We start from the raw sequence: 25,737 nt of genomic DNA, 5'->3' as shown, positions 1-25,737 counted from the left end.
GTGATTTTGTGTTATATAAATGAAACTGAAATGAATTAAAGCACAAAAACATACAAGTTTTTTGGATAGTTCCACTTGTCACGTCCTTCTCCCTGAGATTCTGTATATTTAATTTGAAATGAAATAATTTCAGCATTGATTTGAGTGGGTTTGTGTCAGTGATGAAAAAAAAAACTGTGTGGGAGATATAGCTATTTTAACCACACGGTGCCCAGACGGCAAGATTCAAAAGTAATTGGAAACTGCCACAATATCCCTTTGAGCCAGGTGTGTGTTTATTCAAAGTTTCCTTCATGCATAAAAGAGCTCCGAAGTGGCTCAGAGAGAGAGAGAGAGCGAGAGTAAGATGAGATAACATGGCAGAATCTGTCAGAGAGAGATATCAAAGGTAAAATCAACAGTTGGTTTCCTTCTACAAAAAAAAAAAAAGAAGCCTGTGCACACAAGAAACTTGAAAATGGCAACCCATTTGAATAGTTCAGAAAAAAAAACCATTTATGGCTGCACAAGTCCTCGATGGTCTCCAGGATGAAGGCATGCAACATCTGGTAAGACTCAGAAACAGATAGGCCAAGCATCAGTTCACAAAAATGTACAAAAGTGAGGCAGTGTTGTGGAACAAAGTTCTTTGGTCTGATGAAACAAAACTTCACCTCTGTCAGGCGGATGAAAAAGAACAGCGACATGATTAAAGCACCCCCGTCATCATTACGGCTGCCACTAGCGCCGGTACGCTGGTATTCATTGATGATTTCACTGACGCTGCAAGCAGCAGGATAAATGCAGAGGTTTGCAGGGGGATTTCTGTGCACTCAGGTTGAGCCAAACGCATCAAAACATATTGGACGTTTCACAATTCAGCGGGACAACAATGCTGAAGCACACAACGGAATCGGCCTTAAATGTGTAGGCGGGAAATCCTCGTCTGCTGATCTCAACCTGATTGAGCTGCATTCCACTTTCTTGGAGCAGACTAAAGGTGGAGAGCGCCCACAAAAAAAAGCAAAAGCTGAAAACGTGTGTGCAGTAGAGAAGGTGGATTGAAAGGATCTGCAGATGTCTTTGTGTCAAAGACTCCAGGCGGTCACTGACTGCAGAGGAATTTACACAAACCTCCAAATATTATTTTAGTTCATCTGGTATAACTTTGGCCACACTTGTTTATATTGACATAACACTCCTCTAAGTGCTATTTGATGTAAAACTGGGTTGTTATAATTCAAATTGACTGAGCCTGCAGAACAATGCCAGCTTCTGCAAGCTGACTAAACTAAACCTTTGTCCCAAATGGAATTCATGCTACTTTGTCTCTCTTCTTCTATGCAGAGGAGATTCTCTCTGTGTGGATTTGAATGAGCCCCAGCACCGGCTCTGTGTGTGGGTACACTCATCTTTGTGTCTCACCTTGACTTTGCTGAAGGTGGCATACTTGCAGAGGACACTGGGACACAGAGCCCAGCTGGGGAGGGAGATGAGGCACAGCTGGGAATAATTAAACCCAGCACTGTCTCCATGAAGGGGCCGGGCAGCCAGGCTGGCTTGGTGTCCCCCCCAGACAGAGCAGCTTGTCCAGAGACTGCATACACAACAGTCTCCCTTACTCTATTCCCCAGTGAGGTGAAAAAAAGGCACAAATCTGACAGTGACTCAGTGGTGGAATCCCAGTCACACAGCCAAGACACAACTTGACTCTAATGTTATTTCCCTAAAAGAAAAATACTCCTACATACTTATTGGCTCTCATCTGTGCCCCTGGAGTGATAGACAAGCGCACAAGTGGAGGAATCTGTACAGATAATTGGCCGGAGCTGTGATAACGCAGAGGTTCTCTGTAACAGACCTGGCCAACTTTATCAGCTCTAAATTTGCCTTGGCTCTAGAATGCAAGCTGGCCATATCACACAGCCAGGGTTTGCCGGCATCAAGCTGGGGCTGGGGTTTGTCTCATTTGAGGAATGCTTTCTTCCTCTTTCTCCTCCACAAACCTGATTAATTTACAATGGCATGGCTTTCTGTCTGTGCCGCGCTGATCCACTATCATTGGAAGTGAAAAAGGTTTACTTTGGATGTTGCGTTAGAAAAGTGAAACTCTCCCCAGATCACTAAATATCTTTTTAAAAACCTGCGCCGCATGCCAACTCAAACACTTTTAGGATGAATGAATTGACTTGTGCTACATTAAAAAAAAAAAAAGCCTGCTCTTGGTGCGATGATAAACAGCGCTTTTTCCAAGAGCCATCCAAGTCCTTCTCAGTGCCAGAACTGCTGAGGTGAATGACCCAGCGCGCAAAAATTCTAGCGCGATTAATCAGGAAAGGCTTGGGAAGAACGCACTGCCGGCTGTGGCTGTGCTATCACCGCTCTTTTCACTCCCTGCTGTTTGTTTGAATAAGTTAGGCCGTTGAATGGATTCATTTGATTACAAAGGCATTGAGTTGGCTCATTAATGATGCTGTTAATGGCATCCTCCATCATTCTGGAATCACTATGTTGTTGCACAGGCAGTCAATGCACCATGCATTTCACCGCCTTTATTAAGTTACACTTTACTGGTCTGTAAAATTTGACTGCAGACATTTTATTTGCCACTTCTTGATAGCTGTGTGTGAAATATGGGCCGTGTGGAGCATGTAGGGGCATCTCTTCAGCCCGTCTTACGCCAACTAAGTTGTAAATAATGCTTGGCTGGTTGTCTCCCATCTCGCTTTACCAACTAATGGCTGCTTCATTGCAACCTTCACCTGTGTGCAACTTTGTTGCCTTGGTTGTAAAAAGAGAAGAAAAAACTAGTCCAGTGGGAGATTATTAACTGTGGCTTGGTCAGTCATTTTCCTGATCCGAGCCTCAGCAGTTAGCATGAGAACATTCAATATATCTCCCATACAGAAATCATTATAATGTATTCCTCTGTAGTGGAGAGCCTGATCTCAACACTTGTAAGCGAACAGCTAAAGGGTTTTTGATTAAATCCCAGGGTGCAGACTTAGATGAAATGAGCTTCATTGGCAGCAATATTACCGCTTATTGCCCGAGCTTTCACAAGAAATTAAATTTATAACAAAGCACAGCTCTTTTTACGTTGCAATCAATTCCACCAGTGCGAACAGCTCTCATTGGAAGATACATCAGTAGCTCTGCTGTAATCAACACACACACAGAGACACAAAGACACGTGCACATACCATGACCAGTCAGGCACGGGTTGCAAAATAGACTCTGGATTCATTATCAGGTGGATTAGAAACAATACTGATAAACCCTGTGAGCAGAGCAGTTCACAAACAACTCATCTGTTTGTTCATTTGGCCTCCATGTTTACTCCGGTCTCTGTAACCGGGAGTGAATGAGTACAACACTCATTTCATATCTGGTAACTATAGAGATTAGCAAACACGCTCTCTGGCTTCACTTGCAGTCGTAGCGGTGATAACAGGGCTTCTCGCCTCAGTTTTACACACGACACAGCGCAAACCAAACATTTTAATTTAAGTGCATCTCCATGTCCACGGAAGGATCATTAAACTAAGTCCTAATAAATGTGTATAACCATGATGGATGGCTGAACAACACCGTAGTCCTTCTCCCCTCCCCCCCCTCCCGCTTCGATGGAGATAAGTTGCTGCTGCGCTGCTTCGTGTATTGTGACGTCTCCTTCGGGGTTCTTGCAATGAGGAGAACTCACTCCACCCATCGAATCCATCAGGCTTTGGAGGGAGGCTTTATTCAGCTTGTTAGAGTAACACGTATGACCATGTAGGAGCTCTAATGAGTGGGGAGCTAGCCGGGAGAACCGTGTCTGGACGACAGAGAACATAAATCTCCTGTCCTGCTCAGCGCCCTGGGGACTGCACGAACACCAAAATTGTATGAGCCCACAGAATGTGTGTGTGCATGTGCGTGTCTAGGTGGATGTGGATGCATTATGTGTAAGCATGCAAGCACACACATAATGCAGATGACTACAACAGTACCCTCCTGGGAGACTCATCCACCATAGTTGAAAGAAGCAGGTTGTCTGAATTATGATCTAACAATAGTGCTCCACTCCCACTCTATAAAAGAATCCAATACGGGCATATCTATCATTACTGCAGCCCTTGCGCTCAACTCGCTTCTTGTTATTTGGAATGAGTTTTGGAAATCAATCCAGCCAAACTTTGCTTTGCACAAACGCCCTGCAGGTTATGATAATTCTTTCACTCTGTTTTTTAGATTCCCTATACATAAACTGCAGTCTGTGGTACAGATCAGACTCGGTGCGTCTGACTCACTTCCTTCCTGCTTCCTGACAGAGAGAGCTGTGTCTGATATGCTTATCAGCTGTATCCAGTGATATTGAGTAACATATACACTGGTATGCTCTTCCTGAGGCATGCCTTTCTTCACCTTGCGGGACAATTAGCTGCAGCAAGAGGTGTGTAATGAAAGTACGAAACTCCATCAGAGTATTGATTTGTTGGCGACATTTATCTTCCCATGGCGGGATGTGAACTCAAATGCAGTTTTAAATAAAAGTGTGTGCTCATGCCTGGATTTTTTTCCCTTATTAATCCCCCTAGGGGAAATTGATTCTATGTATTTAACCCATCCTAACTGTGAGCAGTGATGCCTCTCTTCTGCAACTGCTCCCACACAATTCAATTTAGTTTTATTTATATAGAGCCAAAAATCACAACAAGTCGCCTCAAAGCCCTTTATATTATACGGTAAAGACCCTACAATAATAAAGAGAACAACAAGAGAACAGCCACTAACAACTCCAACATCATTGTGAAGTTTGCGGACGACACTACAGTGGTGGGTCTTATCACCAACGGTGATGAGACGGCTTACAGGGAGGAGGTCAGCGCCCTGACCCACTGGTGTCAAGACAACCATCTCACCCTCAACGTCGCAAAGACAAAGGAGTTGATAGTGGACTTCCGGAGGTGCAGAGAAGTACACACCCCCATCACCATCAGCGGCGCTGCTGTGGAGAGAGTGAGCAGCTTCCGGTTCCTTGGTGTACATCTGGCTGAGGATCTTATGTGGTCAGTACACATAAACAAAACAGTGAAGAAGGCGCAGCAGCGCCTCTTCTTTCTCAGGAGACTGAAAAGATTCGGCATGAACCCCCGCATCCTCAGGACCTTCTATCACTGTTCCATTGAGAGCATCCTCACTGGATTCATCACCACCTGGTATGGCAACAGCACCGCCTACAACTGCAAAGCTCTCCAGCGAGTAGTGCGGTGCTCTGAACGGATAATTGGAGGTGAGCTTCCCTCCCTCCAAGACATCTACAGGAAGCGGTGCCTGAGGAAAGCGGGGAGGATCATCAAGGACTCCAGTCACCCCAGCCATAAACTGTTCAGACTACTCCCATCAGGAAGGAGGTTCTGCAGCATCCGGTCCCGAACCAGCAGACTGAGAGACAGCTTCTTCCATCAGGCCATCAGACTGCTGAACACGTCATAGACACCTCAGCTTACCTACTGGAACTTCAACATTATGCACTACATACTGTACAGTAATGCCACTGTTTTGCACATGTCTCAACTCTGTATATTTTTATATATTTTATTTATTGTTGACTCTATTTAATTTGTAAAATATTTATACACACACACACACACACACACACACACACACACGTAGAAAAACATTTAGTATACACATCCAGAAATTATTATTATTTTTGCATATACTATTATATATTGTACATATATTTATTAGTTTCAGATTTAGCCATTCGTATATTTTGCCTGTTTATGTTATTGTATTTTGCACAACTCTGTTGCTTGTGAAGCTCGCACACAAGAATTTCACTTGCATGTGCTGTACCAATGTACCTGCACATGTGATGTGACAATAAAAGTGGTTTAATTTGATTTGAAAACAACAACAATCAAATGACCTCTTTGAGCAAGCACTTGGCGACAGCGGGAAGGAAAAACTCCCTTTTAACAGGAAGAAGCCTCCAATAGAACCAGGCTCAAGGAGGGGCAGACAAGAGACACACTGTGGAAGACAGAGATTAATAATAACTAATGATGAAATGCAAAGTGATGTAAGGATTTTCTGGACTGAAATGATGATGTTTTTGTATGAAAAATGTATTAGCATCACTTTACAGCACAGCTTTATACTATTTGACATTTGACAAGTGTTCCCAAGAACAATAGTTTGCATGCTGTTAAATGATTGTCTGTTTATATAACTCCCACCGTCATATTTGTACTTTTTGTGCCTCTTTTCTGTAAATTATTTATAACAAAATAAAGATTATTCAAAAAAGAGTTTAAGGAGCAACAGGCAACCACAACGAAGTGCCAAAACTCCAGCTGTAAGCCAGAGCCTTAGTTAAGCAAATACAGAGAAAATATTGATCTTGGCTTAATTATGGCGGAAATGGAGCCCCCAGATGAATCCGCACCAGCGCTAGGTTCAAACCCAGGAGTGACGTGCTGTGAGGTAACAGTGCTAACAGCCGCTGAGCCACAGTGCAGCTTGGGTCTACAGAATGTGCTATTAGAGAAAGAGAGCGAGACAGAAGTATGGACAGTGCGTTCCCATGTGTGCCACAGGAATGTATACCAATGTGTGTGTGTGTGTGTGTGTGTGTGTGTGTGTGTGTGTGTGTGTGTGTGTGTGTGTGAGAGAGAGAGAGAGAGAGAGAGAGAGAGAGAGAGAGAGAGTTTATGTAGCCTCAGGGAGCTGCTATGGTCATATTTTAATAAGTTGCAGTATGTTGGATTATGTACTGCGAGCTTGTAATATCACACCGTCAGGGGCAAAGCCATAACAGATTCTCTGTTAGCTGGTCCTTAGCACACACACACACACACACACACACACACACACACACACACACACACACACACACACACACACACACACACACATATATATATATCAGGGGACTCTCCAAAACATTGTTTTCTGTTCTGCAGCACTTGTGAAAATGTGAGCTCCCACATGATTCCAGTTCAAAGGTACGCCTTTGCCGTTTTGTCTGCCTCAGCATGCAGTGGTCTCTCTCCCAGCCACAATGAACAGAGCTCCAGGTTTAATAGGCCTTAAGTAGCACACCCCTTTGCTGCCTTTGAAGAGCAAACACTTTGCTGCTCTCTCTCACACACACACACACAGAGTCATATATGTACACGCACATTGCTGTGTGAGCAATAAAAAAACAGTGGAACAGTGGCTAGTTCTCTCTCTGACACATCAAAAGGGGAGCTGAAGGGAGTAATGTGTGGAATGATGTGTGTGTGGACCAAGGCTGGGATGCCATTCATGGTTGTAGTGTTGTGGTTTTAACTGCCTGAGGAGACTTTAAGGCTGTGACTGGCAAGTTCTTTACAGTAGTTTTAACACATGGCCTGTCGCAATCTCAAACGCTGTTTGCGTCTAAAAAAAAATGCTGCTTGCTTCAGAATCTTTTTTTTTAAAAAAACAAAATTTTATTTGAGCAAAGTGCAGAAGATATAACTATATGACTATCATGTGCTTGACAAAATAGCTGCAGTGTCACTTACCCTCATTAAAGCCACGTGCCTCTCTCTATAAAGCAATAAAGACCACAAACAACCTTGGGAATTGTCCCCGTTTTTGAGAAACTGAAAGTGAAGCTCGGTCGGGCGCACACGCACAGCATGGGTGCGTACGTGCGTGTTTAGGAGCACATATGCGTGTTTTCTGGGTCTCGAAGTGAGCGATCGCATAACTCAGGCACTGAAGGAGAAGGGCAAAGTTACAATTAGCCTGCTGCCGAGAGCGTAGCCTCATTGTATGTGGCATGTTTATGCTTTGCTCATGCTGTAATTACATATGTCTTCTTTTGTTTTCTATTCCCATAAAATGAGGAGCATAATGAGGGAAAAAGCTCATTTCTACACAGAACCGTGTAACACTACACAGTGCTCTTTTTGTCTTCAAGCTCATTTAGGCCTAGGAGAATGTCTATGGGGTTTGAAATGGGAGGAGAAGGGAGGAAGAGAGGACTGTAAACAGCGACATTGCTTCTCCAGATGGGAAACTTCTGTTAAGCTGTAATGAGAATGCATAATGACACAAACGAGCTTGATTAAGCTAGACATGCCTGCACCTTTGTTGGGGAACATGAAACCAAGAAACCTATTACAACTTTTCTTTTTCTTTTCTTCTATTATTCTCTGTGATATCCTTTTTCGAGCCATAAGAGGAAGAGAGATGTCTTCATTAAATGTTTGGGAACATGTTTCATTTCTCTCTTTTTTAAAAATTAAAAAAAAAACAAAAAAAAACCCACAGCCATACCCAATAGGGAGAGACGATGAAAAGGCAAGAACAAATGATTAAAAAACAAAGCAAAGGAGTGACTGCTCCTAATGGGACTGTTTTCAACAGCTGCATTAACAAGCCTGCTTGATTTCCTTTGCCTAAGTGAAGTTGTCAGCCCATGTGTCCAGTGTGCTATGTTTAGGATGTCTAAAAGAGTTGTGTTTTCTGGCACCAGCAGATAATAAATGCGAAATGGTTGACCTAACGTCTCTTTCCCCCGTGTTGCTTTACGGTCATTCTCAAAACAGACCCGAGAAATCCTCCTGAGTCGAGGTCAAGAATCCATCACCATCCCCCCCTCCCCTTTTCCCTACATGAACATGCATTTCCATACCGGCTCTGTGTGAGAAGCAGGCCCGAGGGAAAATGATAAGAAGTGCTTCTACTTGCACTGAGCCCCTCTCAAAACATCATAAAACCAACATATTGCTTCCAATTGAATCTCTTGTGCTTCAAATTAGGTTAAAATACTTGTACCTCTCAGAGTGTGGATCTTTACATATGCAAATGCGGGAATACCGAATTGTCTGCCTTCATTTCCATAATGTGAATCATGAATAGGCCTTAGATTTGCTTGGTTGATTTCCAGCTATGCTCAGAAACAAAATCCATATTTGGCACCGCAAAAAGGAACAAAGATTAGAGTTTTTTGAAGGAATGCTAGATTACGCACCCTCATACTGTATTAGACCCAGTGTATGCACAAAAACATACACTTTTCATAGAGCAGCATGTTGTGAAAGAGTCCTACGTCACGGATTACTTTACCATGACTCCTTTGATGAAAATGTATTGCTTTAACCTTGGAAACATGGCACGGCAGTCGATATGGTTTGAGAGACTTGGAAATACTCGTGCCTGTGGATTCAACAGACTAAAGACGCTCTTCGACTGATGAAACAATAGCAGGAGGAGGAGGGGAAACATTCTTCTGCCGAGTCGGCATTATTGGATTTGGATTGTAACATAGTAAGTCAGGCTGAGAGGGGGCCTGTGAATATCACGTTGGAATCATAATAGACAAGGGCCGATTGTTATTGCACCACACCTCCATTAATAATTCAATCATTTGACCCGTGACATGATTTCCCGTAAAACAATCTGATCCTCTGAGGGCTGATGGAGATATTCGAAATCTATGAGTGTGTGTGTGTGTGTCTGTTTTTGACCTTCCCAGTATGACACAGAACTGATGCCCGGGGCGGCCACTCTTAGTCTAAAATTCAGAGGGAAGAAAAGACAAGATACCAGAAAGTGTGCACGCTAACTAAAGTGTGCTGCAGCATTCCCCCCCCCCCCCCGAACTAGATATGTGCCCGCCCCAAGGGTGAGCCAATAAGCACGCCACAGGAATGGAGGGTCTCGCACGAAGCGTGCACTTAAAACTGAGCAGCGCTCTGAAAGTTAAGCGCAAAATCAGAACAACGTATGCAGAGTGCATTAGATATAAAAACACTGCGTGTGAGTAAGTGGAAGCAAAGCCCGGTAATATCATAACACATTGTTTCAGCGATTACTACTGACAGGGGAAACGTTGCTGTTCTAAGTCAGGCCTGCTGCAAACACAAAGACTAACACAGGTGCAGACGTAGATGAATGTAGGGATGTAAAAGCACACACAACTGTGTGCACGCCCACAAAATAACAACACTGGAGCATGCACGCGCAAGAAAAAAGCAGGGGTACCATCTATCAGGCTGCAGACGGGAGCCTTGGAAGGGGAAATCTGTCCTGTGATGGCCCTAAATGAGGGCTTTGGCGGCGCTGTCACATTGTATTTGGCTGGGACATAGGCGGTATGAGGGCCTACAAGAGATGGCCTGTGTGTACAGATATAATGAACTTGGGAGGTGTGTGGAGCATGGGCAGGCAGTGTGATTCTGTCACAGCTAGCGGTGCTCCGTGCCTGCTGTGAGGATGGAGGGAGGGAGAGATAGAGAGAGCGGCGGAGAGAGACGAGACGTAAATTGAGTGCGGAGAGGGAAAGAGTGAGGAAGAGGCGAAAGCAATGATCAAGACAGAAAAAAACATCAGAATGAGAGATGGAGAGGGGCCGGGAATGAATAAGCACCCCTGCAGAAAAACACAGAGCTAATCGCTGCCGGATTGGTGAGGCAATACCGCTGTTATACCAGAAGAATATTTGCTCTAATTAGAGCCAGCTAATGTGTCTCCAGGTATAAAAGCTGTTGGCGTTTTCCTGAGAATAATGAGAAACACAAAGCTCGCAGTGTCCTGGAGAGAGGTGCAAAACTCCCTTTGTACATCATTAACAGTTCACTGACAACAAAAGTGGTCTTAATAGAATGTAATGTGGTCTCCTCACCTATCTGTTTGTTCAAATGTCCATTAGGGGAATGCAGAATAATTCTCTCCTTCTGTGCTTCAACCACAACCCATTTTATTTCCAAAGTTCTGCCTCCATTTGCTTCTCTCACCTCTGTCCTCCACATTAAGATGATAAACATGATTTCACGGAGCACTACAATCATCAGTCTTTGTAAAACACGCCAAAATCCTCGATAAAAGAATTAAGCTCGCTTTGGAGAGACGGGGCCAAACGTATAGATTTACAATTCCACACTCAAGTTCCCCGCCATGTTTTAATGCATCATAAACACTTGGTGTTTTTTGGTCTCCGTTCCAATAAAAACAGGAGTGCGCGGGGGTGTAATATCTGGAGCTGGGGGAAATTAAAGCTGAAGTTCCTCTCGTCTCCTCCTCCGGTGCAACTCCCGGCTCGCGCGCTCACACTTGAGCACGCGCGCACGCAAACACGTACGCACGGCTAATCAGCAGCCCGGAGAGAAATCTAAGACCACATCTACACCCAGTGGAGGAACCTGATACAACCACGTCGCCTCCTCCCCCCTGCAGCCCCCCTCCGCCACCTTCCCACATACCCGTCTTTCTCTTAATCATCAGCTCACACACACTAAACGCTCCCGCTGATAAATTAGACGCGAGGTTCAGTATGATTAACTAAAGTTAATGAAGACTGAAAGCGATCGCAGGCGATGTAACCATAGAAGGGAGAAGCATTTGAGAAAACATCAAGACTACATTAGAAAACCAGCAGACATTCTTTTTTCCCCATTTCTGCTGCTATTTCCAAAAGTCCTTTCAGTGCGCGGTGACAAACATAACCCTTCTGACTGCTGGAAAAATAAATCATACTTTCAAGTGAAGACAAATGCCTTATCCGTTGGGAGTAGCTGCAGGCTATAGTCATAATGGCCTTTCTCTCTCTCTCGCTTTCCTCTTCTCTGAAGGCAGGGAGTTTCCCTGAACTAGTTTGAAATGTCCACAAAAACCAGCGTTACGCAGCATAAAGCAAGTTTAGGGCTGATCGGTAGCAGGAATGTTGCTCTTTAAGACTTATTTTACGATGAACCCCGTGATGGTGAGAAGCACTTATGGTCCTGGAAGCAAAACTGCTACTCAGCCTTTTTCCCCCCCTTCTCTTCTTTTTTGACCAAACAGCAAAAACGCTCATCGCTGACATCTTTAACCGATAAAACACGCTTACGCTCAAGATCATTACTCATCATGTCTGATGTGGTGTCACAGTCTCAAAATTCGTGGATTTCCTATCACTGCAACCCCCCTCTACACCCTCTCTGTACGTTTGGCCCTGCTCAGGCTTGGCTCGGCTCGGGGCAGACCAGCTGCAGAAGTCTGTCTCCTCTCCTCTCTCCCCTCCTCTGCTCTCAGTGCTATCAGGTTGCCACTCCTCCTCCTCCAGCCCATTACACAGGCCTCTTTATGCTGCGCTAAAAGCTGCTCATGTTCAAACACTCCTGGGAAAAGCTCCTTAAAAACATGTCAGGATGAGAGGCCCTGTCTGGTAAAATATTAATAGGAAGTTAATTGGTTGTTAATGGACTGGTGCTTGGGTAGGAATCACCCTCCATTAGATAGGCCACTGAAACACCCCATTCAGGGGTGTCATCTTACCACCTCCACCATCTAATTGGTTTCCGGTCACCGTAGCAGTTGAGTTGCGGTAACCTGGTGTTAAAGACATTATCGCTTGAGTTTTATATAAGCTCTGGCAAAGAAAGTATTGTACCAAGCGCAAAGCGCGTTTCCCCACCACTCTGGTATTGTGGGTGTTCAGTTACTTTGGGGTCAAGCTCGGCGCGCCCTTTCTCTTTTAATTGGGCGCCCTTTTTGTCTTTCCTCGTGTTAATCTTTCCTTCTTCTACACATAAGGAAATAGTTTTAACTTTTGTTGTTTGTGGTCAGAGTCACTGCGCTTTCTGTGGTCGTCCTTACCCGAAAGAAAAAAAAATCCCCTCCTCTCTCAGAGCAGACATGTAATATTGATGCGGAACAGACTCGGAGAAACACAAAAAAAATCAAATGGAATCCAAACTAAGTTCAAATGTCGACTTCAGCGCATACATTTTTGATCATTGCAAACCTACCAGATGCAATTCCCTTCAAGGGAAGCCACAGGGGCACGCCGAGCAAGGGACGTATTTAGAAATAAGTGATATTTCAGCGTGTCTTTCAATCCCGACTTCGTTCAGCTCCGATTCATTTATGAGAGGGACAAATACTTGCTGAAAGAGGTGGTTCAGGAAATGGGACTAAAAATGGCGGCAGAGGTTACCCATGTTTTTATGGATGAGGCTTTCAAATGTACCACGTAACTAAAATGAGCCAGCTCTTAAAGTAATCTCATTGTTTATCTAGACTTACAGACGTTATGTAAATGCTTTATATATACTGTTTATAGTGTCTCATACCTGAGTCTTTCTCTGGAAAAGGAAAGAAAAACATTTTTTAAATCAGTTATTTCAACATCACAGCCTGGTTAAATGTGAGGGTCCTACACTCAACATTTATATTAAGTTTTTCAATCCTGAATCATGCTTTTCATGTAGCCTTTACTTGCTGTTACTCTTTAATGCACTCAAGTCCACTCTCGTGCCTCGGTCTATTTAATGGTAACCTCACTCAAACATTGAGTGAACCCGTGTCCAATTACATTACAAAGCAAATGTCAATGGATCCAACAGATGTTGTGCTACTACACAACTTCCAAGTTTCATTTCACTGGTGCAGGTTATCGCAGCCGCCACTAGATGGTAGCGAAAGGCTGGAGTTACTGATTGGCAGACAGGCTCAACTGATGAAAGAAATCCTCCAGGCCTGCTATTAAATATCCAGCTCTGTGCCGTGTTCTGCTGTAATGTATTACTTGACTGGATGGAGAATGTGTGATAACCCCGACTGTGGGTAATGCAGTAGTAGAAATGTCTGCCTGATGTTTCGTTCGCCCTGCTCAGCCAGTTAAACTCCTCGCGGGCTTGAATTGAATGAGGCGGAGGGGAAAAACTGGAATATTCACCCGTATAATCATCAAGACAATGAGATTAGCAAAAAAGAAAAACCCATCAGGTATGCACTCAGACTTTGGCTTTATTTTGTTTTATTACATGTCAAGCTGTAAATGTTGCAACAATAGAGCGGGTTCTTGGCTGGACCTTTAGCAAAAACTGTCATAAGCTACGAGGATTACATGGTAATACACAACAAAACATTTGCAAAGAACACTTTAGGAAACTGTAGAAAAGTTACAACAGTATGAAACGTCCACTGTGGAAAAACTTTACTTTAATAATATTTGGCACTGAAAAACCTTTTTTTTTCCTGATAAAAAAAAATAAAATAAAGTCACCCGTGGTGTTTCTCGACTAATGGAGTCATTTTGTCCAATTACGTCCTTCACTGTGACTGCTGTGACCTTTTTGGCATCAAAAATGGATAAATATACATTTGAAATTTGGTGACGCTCCAGTCGCACCTTGAAAGTGCTTTCATTTTGACAAAACAGAAATCTAGTAATAGTCCGATATTTTTTTAATAGATGATGACAGCTGTCAAAAAAATGTTTTTATATGCCTCCGGGCCAGATAGCTTTGCTTCCAAGCATGAACGTCACAACCGCTTATTAACTGTCAGTCACTGATTTATTAATTTTTTTCCTTTTTTCATCTCAGGTGCACACAGTAACATTCATTGTGAAAAATAGCTAGTTCAAAATGTCATGCTAATGCACACAGACAAGCTACCGGGATGTGCTGCCTTCAAACTTGGCCCCCTGCACCGCACGCCCCAGAAGAGTTTGTGATTATCCACATGAAGAGCCGAAGAAGTTCACATGCCATGAGGTTCACCATTAGTATGTGGACAGAAATGCATGCAAGTATTTTAATCAGCCCCCAAAAAGCATTTGTGTATGTGCGGGATACATTCAAACAGGCAATAAGAAGAAGAAGTGAGAAGATGAAATCAAACTACATTAGACTGGAAGAATGTGCTGTCTGCCCTTCTGTTAACATCTGCTTACACCTTGACTGCACCCTACTCTCAGGACAGAAGTGTAAAAATCATTGAGAACTCTTTCCGGTCGGTGTGGCTGATGAAAAGACAGTCTTGGAGACTCTCACTCACTAGGCCGCGTTGTGGAAAAGGATGGGCTTGACCATCCCAGAGAGGATTTTGGGCACGTGGACGCTCACAATCTCCGAGATCATCTCTGGGAAGCTGACGTGCATTTGCATGGACTGAGCTTGGATGAACAGATCGTAGGTGAACTGGTGTAATTTCCTCACAACCTATGTCAAGAGACAAACATGATACATACATGTGTTGGGGTTATTAGAAACAAAGAGATAAATAAATATGTAATGTGGAAAACATGTAGATGCTGTCTATTGTCCCTGTATAATAAAGACTAAAAATCCCCAAATAATAATACGAATGAACAAAAACAAACGAGACTTTCATGGCACAGCTTAAGAGGCGGTTTTAGGAGATAACACTTATTGTGACACTAAGCTCCACAGACAGGGCAAAGCTGAAGGAGTCCTCATCAACTCTGATCTTCTTCCTAAAGGGCCCTTCCAGACAATCTCTGGCTGCCCTCCAGCTCAAAAGCCACAAAGCCGAGCATTTAAAGGTAAATCCACAGTGAAAGACAGGAGGCTCAATCTGTTGTGGCTCCTCTCCACATAGCGCTTTAACTCTTCTGGTCATACTCATATAATGATGTAAGGGGTTTTTCCTTTGATAGCTAATTGTTCTCATCATTGAGATAAAAGTACAAAAAGAAAAAAAAAATCCTAAAAAGGGTTAAAAGTAGTGCATTTACACCCCCTAGTGGTTGCACATCTACATCAACACACTTCCCCCTCCTAAACCTCAGTAAGGATGAGATGAGTGATTAGTGTGTATTACAACAACAAAAGAAAGTTCACCAAATAAAAAGAAAATAAAAATGCAAGAAATGCACATCGAGAAGTCGTAACAGGAAAACTACATGTGTTTTTAAGTAGATACACCTGCGTACCTACAATACCACGTCAGTCTTTTACGGCTTAGAGGTAAAAAGGAAAAAATATTATTAACAAAATAAACAGAATATAAATCTAGAAATACACTGATGGCTATCAGCGTGTGTCTTATTTAGGGTGAATTTAAACTAAATTAAAGACCTTTTATTACTCATTCAAATCTACCTCAAATGCCTGGACTTGGACTTTTATGCCTTTTTTTTGGTTCATAATCTTTCCATTTTCTTTTTTTACTGAAGGTCACAGCACAACTTGACCTTTCTATATTTTGTTAAAATATAATAAAAAGCGCTTTTAAAAAATCTTTTCAGGTGTTGCTGATTTTGCTGGTATTGGGTATATATGTGCACAAATGTTTGACAGAAATAACAATGAAACTCGTTAATCAACCTTCTGCATGGTCGCGCATATGAAGGCAAATCTTATGAACCTGCTTTTTTATTGCTTATGCATTTGTTTCGAGGTTTAACACTACTCTTATGACATCACGTCAAAATTATGGCCACAGATTAAAGTGTTTGGTGTGTGAATAGGTACATGTGGCTTGTAGTGAAAAGTGTTTTGAGTGAGAGTAGAAAAAGCAGTCAGATGCAGTCAAATTCAGTCAGAGGTTGGAAGTAAGGAAGTACAAATACTTTTTATACTTAATACTTTTTCTAGCAACTTTTTACTTTTACTCACTAGATTTTTAAACAAATATCTGAACGTTCTACTCCTTACATTTTCAAAACAGGCTCGTTACTTTTGTTTTAAAATGATCATTTATAGCATTTACACTCGGGGTTAAAGTGGACCGATAGAAGTGCAGGTTCACGGTACGCGGTACAGCATCTAGCTAGCGCTGCAGAGGAGGACAAAGAAGGAAGGAAGTGACATGTTTTTTGGTTTTCTGGTGGTTAAAAGGTGGTAATTTCAAATTCAACGTTTCTATCAGCTAAGATAAGAAAGACAGGACAGGAAGAAGAGAGGTTTGAAGGTAAGGACTGCTCAGTAATACTTGAAAAACTGCAAATTTAAAGCTTCATTTTAATCAGATATTGGATTTGCATATGATATGTTTTGATAAATTATGTGTTTTCATGTTGTGAAATGTCCTGCAACACAAACTAAGCTAAACTCATTTTGTGTTGCATGAAAATATTAGGTAGTTTCGACTTTTAATTCCCTGTCACTGCACAACAGATTGAAACTGAGTGGATTTCTTAAAGTTAGACTCTAGATTCAATAGCATTGGTATTCTCATGTACTAACATTATTTTATTATATTATTATAGTGCAAAGTTCAGTTGCCTTTGTCCAAAAATGCTTTTTCACATTTACTTGAGTAAAGTTGTTTCAGTGCTTCAACTTTTACTGTTTTTTTGACAAATGTATCTGTGCTTCTACTTAAGTAAAGAAAGTCTGTACTTTTTCCACCTCTGTATTCAGTCATGTGAAAACAGCCCATAATTTGGTAGCTTGTAAAACCACATTAAGCAGCAATAACTCAAAATAATAATTTTCTGTATGAAGGTCATATGAGAGAGGCTGATAAAGGTTATCAGCCTCTCACATAATTCTGGAGGAATTTTGGCCCTGTGTTCTTTGCAGCATTGCTTCAGTTCTTTGAGGTTTGCAGGCAATTGTTTAAGCACAGCTTGCTTATGTCCTGCCACACCATCTCTGTCAGGTTAAGGTCTATACTTTGGCTGGGCCTTTGCAACACCTTGATTATTTTCTTTGTGAGCCATTCTGTTAGAGATTTGTTGCGGTGCTTGACTCTAGAAACCTTTGGTATACTGAAGAGTTCATGTTGAACTCAATCACTGCAATGTGTCCAGGTCCTCCGGCTGCAAAACAAGCCCAAATGAGTACTATGCATTATGACCAAACATCTCCAGTTGAATTTTTTTGACGTTGAAAACATTGTTTCTCAAAATCTCCAGAAGCAAAATATTCAGTTGCACCTTTTCAAATTAAGTTATCCTGCCATGTTCTTTTCAGAGAGAAGACTTTCTCCTGGCACCCCTTCCAAACAAGCTATACCTTTTCAGTCTTTCTCTAATTGTGCTGCCATGAACTTTAACATTTAACATTCTCTCGGAGGTTTGAAAATTTGCTGGGACGTCCACTCCTGGGAAGACTGTGGCATTGTGTTAACACACATGAACGCTTTCACAGAGCTACTCACAAAGCAGTAAAGGCCTCTTTAAACTTTATTTTTCACATGACTGTAGTTAGCAGTTCATTTACTGTGTCTGGGTTATTCTTCAGTCCATATAAATAATTTACAAATGGAAATCATCTTATTGGCTTTAATACAGCAGCATCTGGCACCACTATTCTTTTATAATTGTTAATTATCATGGTAGGCTGTTATGGATTAGGCGTTTCAAGGAAGCAAATCTCAAATCCAGGTTATCATATAATCCGAAACACAGATACACAGTAGCTAAAAGAGAATAAAAAAATAACAGGCTTAAACCTGTGGAGAAAACAAGGGCTTAGATATTAAATGCAATGGCTGACAGATTCGGTTGAATGAATCCAGCCGTGAAATTTTAAAACAATAAAAATCTTGCTTGTGTGTTCATAATAAGTTTACAGTTGTATTGCAAGCCTGTATAGTGTTGTGTCTGTCATTTTGTGCGAGAGGAAGGAGCATTATTTTAAGATAAGATAAGATAAGATAAGATAAGATAGAACTTTATTAATCCCTCGGGTGGGTTCCTCTGGAAAATTCGATTTCCAAAAAGCACGGCACCGACAGAAGTTACAGTTACAGAATATTATATATATATATATATATATATAGACACACACACATACACACACATATATAAATACAGAGAAAAATATAAATAAAATATACGAAGGGGATAAATAGAATAAATAGGAATAAAAATAAAAATACAAGTGATTTGCGCTCACTCTAAAAAAATGACATGTGCATCCATGTCCAGTGTCACAGCATGGTGCATTTTTTGGAATGCAGTTGTGTGTATTACCGACTGGAGGTAGTCCAGCAGCTGCGTGAGCTGAAACAGTCTCTGCGTGCGGGTGGTCTCTCCGTGGTGGCTGGCCAAACGGTCTAGCTCCTTGATGTAGGAGGTCCGCAGTTTGTCAAAACAACTCTGGCTCTTCAGGCCCTGCACTGGCACTGTGACCACAAAGCCAGAACACAACAGTAACTCTCACAGACTTTATCCAGCCCATCAATTCTCTAAAGTATGGCTGTACTCTATTGCAGTTGTATTTCACATGTTGAGTTGACATTCGCGTCATTACTCATGGTCCCGGGTGACTCACTGATGCTGAGGAGGACCAGGGCCTTCATGCAGAGGAACTCCTCCTGGGTAACCTTGAGCATGCACAGCCTTTGGGATAGTAGCTTCATCCTCACACAGTGTTCATACATGCTGGACACTTGCATCCGCTGGCTGTGAGGAGGGATAAAAAAGAAAAAAGGGGAAAAAAAAGCGTGACGCAGGAGGAGGGTCACGTAGTGAGAAATGTAGAAAGGAGTAGTTATTGGGGACATGAAGGGGAAAAAGGGAGAGAAAAAAGGCACCAGAGGTGAGAAAAAACGAGTTAGATGGATAATGGAAAATAGAGAACGACAGTGAGGCACTGAAAAATGAGGGTCAGCAACAAGGGCATGCGTATCCATTACTATGCAGGTCAGAAGCAGCCTAATAGAGTGACATGGGTGTAACACAGACAGAATGAGTGCTAACGTCACGCAAAACACTGACCAATTCAGAGCTGCCATGAGAGTTGGCGAACATCGTCATACCTTCTTTGTTCTTGACACAACAATTTACTGATAACAGCCTGGGGGGGGGGGGGGGGGGGGACGACGACTCATGTGCAGTGATTTTTGTGACACAAACTCTGTTGTCTGGGTTTCTTTTGGGAGTAGAAAGAAAAAAACAAAGGCTGGAGTTGAGGTGTCAGAAACATTTTGATAAGGGGCCGAGGGGTGAGGTTGGAGTGTAAATTAAAACTTGTCAGAGTGGAAGTTCTTGGACACTGATGAATGGTTATGCGATGATGAAAAAGAGCAAAGCATTTGAGACGATTCCCTCCGCCAGCCGCATTTATCAAATGCAAAGTGACGGGTTTGCTGGTGTGCCCGGAGAGACATTCGCTGTTTGTTTTCCTCCTGCTGAAAAACACCAGAAAAGTGTCGCACCGTGCCTTTCATCGCATTTCACGATGACAAGTGAAGTCTCATGGCATCGCAGCAAACCCCATGCCACAGTGATAATTTCTCGTTTCTTAGTTTGATAAAGATTTTGTGTCTCCTTTTTTGTGAATTCGTTGTTTGATGTTAAATTGAATATTTGCTGAAACTCACTCATTGAAAACCAGGTCTGGAGCAAAGTACAGCATAGAGCTGTTAGTCAGCGTGTAGGATCTCCAGCCTAAGGCAAACACCATCACCCCCATCCATGACAGCTGAATCAGTGACATCTGGTCATCCACATACAGGTCCCGAAACCCTGTTAACAAAAGTCGCTGTTATCAAGCTCTCCTCAGGGTTAAGCATTCACAGTTTTATTATTTTTAAAAAAAATCAGCTGATTTGGCTTAATTAAATAACTGTTGAGGCAAACATGGATACAATGATGGCCATTCTCAGCCTTCCTCTATTTTATCTTTTTTGTTTAAATGGGAAACATCCCCCTCTAGTGGCTAATATTTGAACAACTTTGTTTGTTTTGCATGGACACTAAACCAGCGCAAACTTCTGGAAAGGTATCTCATCTTTTGACCTAGATACTGAGGCCTTGCTCAGTGCTGGCAGATTAAATACATTTCCTAACAGTGGTACTGCTCATCCAAACCGCAGGGAATTCTAATGTCATTTTTGATTGAATTACGCTTATTTCTTCTCAAACTGCCCATTTACCATCCACTGTCTTAGTCAAAGTTGTTTACAAGTCTGATCTTTCAGGGTTTTGCTTAACAAGGAATGCAAGTGGTATGTTTGACTAGAAACCAAAACGGAAGCAGCCATGGAAATGTGCTCCCTACCAGATTCTCTGGAAGAGCTACTTGGAATTAATTACCTTGGCTCAGATTAGTTTACCTGGTATTGCCTTGGCCCAGTGGACCACGGTTACCAGCTGCCGTTCTCCCAGCTCGTTCAGGCTGGTGAGCAAGGACACGGGGCTGTCTGGCTGGGCAGGATCATGCCCGGCATTGACCAGTGCTGGCTCAATAGCCTGTAGGATGCTGAGCAGCGACAGGCAGGAGTGCAGGGGTGGGGGGATGGCCGCAACCAGGGCCTGGGAAGCTGCTCGAGATATGTAGATATGTAAAAACAACATGAAGCAGAAAGTGTGGCAAGATCGAGTCTTTTCTGGCAAAAGTAACATTGAATAAACGTGACATTTGAGCTCTGTGCAACTAATCCTTACCACCTTGAGCCCTGACAGCTGCATTTCTGGACTCCAAGACTGCATCTTTCTTCGCTGCCCTCTCTTCTTTTTCTCCGTGTCCCCAGCTAGCTGGCTGTTGCTCCTCTTCTCCATTACTCGCCTGCCCGGTTCCCTTCAGCCTGCGACCTAGAGAGATGATTCTGTTAGAATTCAGATGGACGGCTTCTAATCTAATAAATGTAAGGAATCTGACCATGCTGACCTATTTTTTTAAAACTGCAAAATACTTTCCTTTATTTATGTCTCATTATTTCCTCGTCTCTGGTAGCTCACCTTTAAGGCTCATTCCCGACATGAAGCATCTCTTTAAGCGACACGACGCGCAGTTCTTCCGCCTCAGTTTGTCGATGGTGCAGTCGTTTCGGCTGGCACACAAGTGGTTCTGCTTACCTGGAGGCACACAAGAGTGCTGGGGGATGAGGAGTGCGAGTTCAACAATGCCTAGGCTTCCACTCATAGCAACGATATGTGGGCGTTTACTGATAACAAATAACTCGACCTCATAATGTCAGGGTCACTGTGCCCTGTCTACAGGAGAGAGCAAGTGGGTGTAAGAAATTAAAATCAGTGCGTGAGTAATTGTGTGTGTGTGTGTGTGTGTGTGTGTGTGTGTGTGTGTGTGTGTGTGTGTGTGTGTGTGTGTGAGTTGCACCCACCTGCAGCGGCCCTCTTGAAGAATACTTTGCAGCTGCCGCAGGTGACTGCTCCATAGTGACAACCCGAGGCGTCATCTCCGCACACTTGACACACTCTCCTTTCTGACAGATACACACCTGGAAAAAAATCCTCATGCCTGGGCGCGCGCGCACGCACGCACACACACACACACACACACGCGCACGCAATGGTGTTGTTTTAGTGTCTTCCCTCAGTTTTTAAACCCTTTTACCGTAAAAACTGAGGGAAGACACTGATGAAGAATTGCAGCAGACATTAAAAAGCACTCACACAGACGCTATCGGTTTTGGGTGTGGTTGACAATTTGTCAGCAAAGGGAGTCAGTTTGCTCCAAAGTAAAAGTTGTGATTAGCACATGCCAGAGTGAAGTTTTTTTTTAATGAATCCGTAACTTGTAATAAAATAGAAGGTTTTCTTTCTAGAAGCAGAAACAGCAACAGGTGCTGTATCTCTTCTTTATAGGGACACTGATACATTTCCTACTGCTGCAGTCCCAGGGCTTATAAGGACATTTCTGGAAAATCTTAAGAATAGGATAAACTTTAAGTTGCTGTAGCTGCATGCTATAACATGATTTAGAGAAAGCCAAAACAAACAAACAAAAAAAAACACACACCATGCTGTTGGAGGACAAAGGGTTCAGTGCTGCTGAACATTTCAGGACTCCACAGAGTATCAATAGAAGTCATGGCTGATAGCGATATATAATAATCGTGTTCGCTGCCTTTGATTTATTTGTGCTGACACTTATCCAATTAGCTTATGCTTTGTGGCTCTCACAGAAACGTCAAGAAACTAAGCATGAAATCCGGAAAGACAGTGCACCGTTAAACATCTGCGAACTTACGCCTAAACTCATTACAGCACTCCTTTTAGAAGACAAAATGACCAAAGCCCGACTGCATTGAGCGCAGTTACTGGCACGATGCTCATGCTGTGTGTTTCTCATTAAAGAAACGTGTGAGAGATGGGAGGGATCGGTAATACTGAATGTACTGTACTCAGTATGAATGGGCTTTTGACCTGACGCACACAAAACAAATCATTCGAATCTGATCTTTACCTTAAACTGCGATCTGTGCAATTCATCCACACCGAAGGCTCGCTCTTGATAGTGGAGAAAGTGCTTTGCCCCTGAGGAATCGCACTTGGGTAACTTTCCGTTTGACCATATCCTTGTGCCGTCGCTCGCATGCGACCTTTGCCACCCTTCTCACCTCTACCGTACCAGATACAGCGGCATTCCTGCCTGTTTCCGCGAGGAGCTTGCCCACAATTACAGTATTTGCACAAAAAATTATGTTCCCCTGATTCTCCCCTCTGTGGCTGTGGCTGTGGCTGAGGCTGGGATCGGTCGATGTATGCGCGCTCATTTGCGCACCACATTTGCGGTGGGAAATCCCTATATAGGTCTGAACTGTCATAGTAAGACGAAGGTGGTTTTAAGGGTACGACCTCGGCCACCTGAGGGGTCGCGGGCAGCTCCAGCGTGGGGTTCATAAACACATTTGACTCCCTGCAGACGTATCTGGATATCACCGAGCCACGCGTCACAGTTTGCGCACCGTCCATTTCGCCCGATCCGAACAGATCCATACAGCTCACCTGCTGTATGCCCTGGCACACTTCTCCAAAGTCGTCCTCTCTAAGGCTGCTGTCACCCAGGACAAGCAGGCTGCTGTCGGAGTTCATATTTCCAGTCCTTCTCAACTCTGGCACTCCCCGAGAAGTATCCGCCACAGTGGAGTCGCATTCTGCGAAGGCGCTGCTGGAGCTCTGGTTCATATTATTGGGCGGAGAAGACACCGAATCCAAACCCAAAGACACCGACACCGCTTTACTGAGCTCATAAGCCGGACACGCATAGATGGTGGTATCCAACCGATCCCCTTCATTCATCGTTAAAGAGTTTGTTCCTTCCAAAACCGAGTGAAAGGACATTTTCGGCTCCGGTTCTCGGAGTTAGAGTGCACTGGGTGCGCGGCGAGCAAACAAAACAACACTTTCCAGGCTAGAAAACGCCTACCCAGTGACACTACTCTCGTGCGTCTAGGCGGATGGGAAATGCACATCAGTCGTCGACGTAAGTTACGAAGGGGAAGGGACGTCCCGCCGGTATGATTTACAAATGACGGGGGCTTTTCGACACTTTTATAGTAACTTTCTTTTTTTTTTTCAACGCAGGATTAAAATTCACCTCACGAATTACCAAAAAACAAAAACAAAGAAAGAGAAACACCAGCATAGTGAGAATTGGTTTTCGCACAGACTCTTCTTTATACAGTGATTAATGAACCCAGTGTAGGTTAACTTTTAGCAATTTTAAAACCCAGCTGCGTGCCTCTCACTATTTTACGTGCAAATCTAATGGCGTCTCAAGAGCATAGCTGCGATTAATAATTACAGCACTCTGTGCAGTAGTTTGTTTTCCTACTTAGAGTTATATAAGCTTGCTTGTGTTTGTCGGTCTGATTCACACAGAGAATCAGGTTAACAACAAACCAGAATGCACAATCATTGATGTGTTTAAACCATATTAAAATAACAACTAAAAAGAACGGGGTGGTCAGTGGAGGCTCTGATAGGTAGTCACGCAGTGCTTTCAACTATTTATTTTTGGATAGCTTGTGATGACTCAGCACACGACAGGAGCTGGGGACTGCAAATTAATTTTACCCAGTATATAGAAAAGGTCTGGATTGGGTTGGGGCGTTTGTGGAAAGCTTCCTTTTTGGATTGCAGGAGGAGAAGAAGTTAGGCAGACCCTTTTTTTAATGGGGTGACACAAGAGGGAGTGAGTGGCGCACACTCACATTCAGGGTGGGCACATGGGAAATGAGAAAATCCTATCAAAAATGTTGTGCTTTGCAGGACAAGACAAGATAATTTTGTCCGGTTTTAATCAGAAATATGGTTTATCGTACTGAGTTGGCGAAATAAAAAAAAAGTCTGTGCACTCATCTTGTTTTAGGTTCCTCTTTGCAGAGTGAAAGACTTAATGAACACTGTAAGAAAAACCCTGTAAAATTTAGAGTAAAAATATTGGCAGCAGGGTTGCCTGCCCTGTAGTTTTTGAAAACGTTTTTTTTACAGGATGATGCTGTATTTGTTTTACAGGACAATTATGTAAAATCCTAAAGATGCTGTTAAAATAAATATAATGAAAAGGTTTGGTATTACTTGCTGAGCACATCAACTTTTATTAATTTAACCATAAACTAAATTCGTGATTTGCAAAATTATGATTAATGCTGAAAGCTGACCTTATGTATCAGTGCCAACAGCTCCTCTGTATTCACTTATTATTACATCAGCAACAATCAAGCTAACCTTAACCTTGTTAGCAGAAAATGAGCGGTGATATAACATTACTTTCAAAAATGTCGAATTTAAAGCTGCTAAACACAAAGAGTGAAATATTAAAATTAAGAAATGAATTAACTAAGTCACTTACCACCACTAGAAATCCCTCCACGCATTGCTGGAAATTCTCACGACTATTCTAAATCCCACAATGCATCTGTAAATATGGAATTTTACAGTAGCCTATAGACTTTATCCAAGCTCCCAGAATGCATTGCTGTTTACAGAATATTACTGTATTTTTTGAAATACTGAAAAATTATGTTGTAAGATTTTTATTTTTACAGCAATTTGTTTTCATTTCTCATATCATAAAAATCAAAATCATCAAATAAAGTTGTTGTTTTTTTATTTATAAATATGCTTACAAAGGTGCATTTATACCAAAAAGGTTCATTTCTTCCCTTGTTTTCATTGACAGGGCCAGTTGAATTTAAGCCCCCTTCAGCCACATCCCTGCTCCACAGTGGCAAGTTAACTTCGCCTATATCACATTATATTACACAAACATGCATTTAAAACTGATAACCAGCAGCAGATTTACTCATTAGACACCCAATATTGCTCATGTGGAAAATAATGCACCCAACCCACATCAG

The 25,737-nt window shown here is 42.7% G+C and overlaps 1 protein-coding gene across 2 annotated transcripts; it reads right to left on the bottom strand.

Annotated features, from left to right (window-relative positions):
• Positions 1 to 13,716: 13,716 nt before the first annotated feature.
• On the bottom strand, positions 13,717 to 23,831 carry LOC113034111 (progesterone receptor-like). 2 transcript variants are annotated; one of them, XM_026188461.2, is made up of 9 exons: positions 22,839 to 23,831; positions 21,754 to 21,890; positions 21,371 to 21,487; positions 21,080 to 21,223; positions 20,746 to 20,952; positions 20,011 to 20,155; positions 18,960 to 19,090; positions 18,659 to 18,810; positions 13,717 to 14,933 (listed from the first exon to the last, which is right to left on the bottom strand). In XM_026188461.2, exons 1-9 carry the CDS (start codon positions 23,714 to 23,716, stop codon positions 14,769 to 14,771), a joined length of 2,076 nt encoding a protein of 691 aa, XP_026044246.1. In that variant the 5' UTR covers positions 23,717 to 23,831; the 3' UTR covers positions 13,717 to 14,768. The 2 variants fall into 2 exon arrangements, with proteins under 2 accessions (XP_026044246.1, XP_026044237.1); XM_026188452.2 differs by having other exon boundaries at positions 21,077 to 21,223; positions 22,839 to 23,830.
• Between the last annotated feature and the right edge of the window lie 1,906 nt (positions 23,832 to 25,737).

The sequence above is a fragment of the Astatotilapia calliptera genome, chromosome 2, assembly GCF_964374335.1.
Source record: "Astatotilapia calliptera chromosome 2, fAstCal68.1, whole genome shotgun sequence".
In the NCBI taxonomy this organism is placed as follows: domain Eukaryota; kingdom Metazoa; phylum Chordata; class Actinopteri; order Cichliformes; family Cichlidae; genus Astatotilapia; species Astatotilapia calliptera.
This window is presented reverse-complemented; position numbering and strand designations above follow the sequence as displayed.

Bases quoted from the DNA above. Each gene is read 5' to 3' on its own strand.
- LOC113034111 (XM_026188452.2), bottom strand. From the start codon at position 23,716: ATGTCCTTTCACTCGGTTTTGGAAGGAACAAACTCTTTAACGATGAAT. The intron at 20,156-20,745 runs GTAAACTAATCT...TTTTGTTAACAG, and splicing joins CTGGGCCAAGGCAATACCAG to GGTTTCGGGACCTGTATGTG. The intron at 19,091-20,010 runs GTGAGTTTCAGC...CCCTCCTCACAG, and splicing joins CCAGACCTGGTTTTCAATGA to CCAGCGGATGCAAGTGTCCA.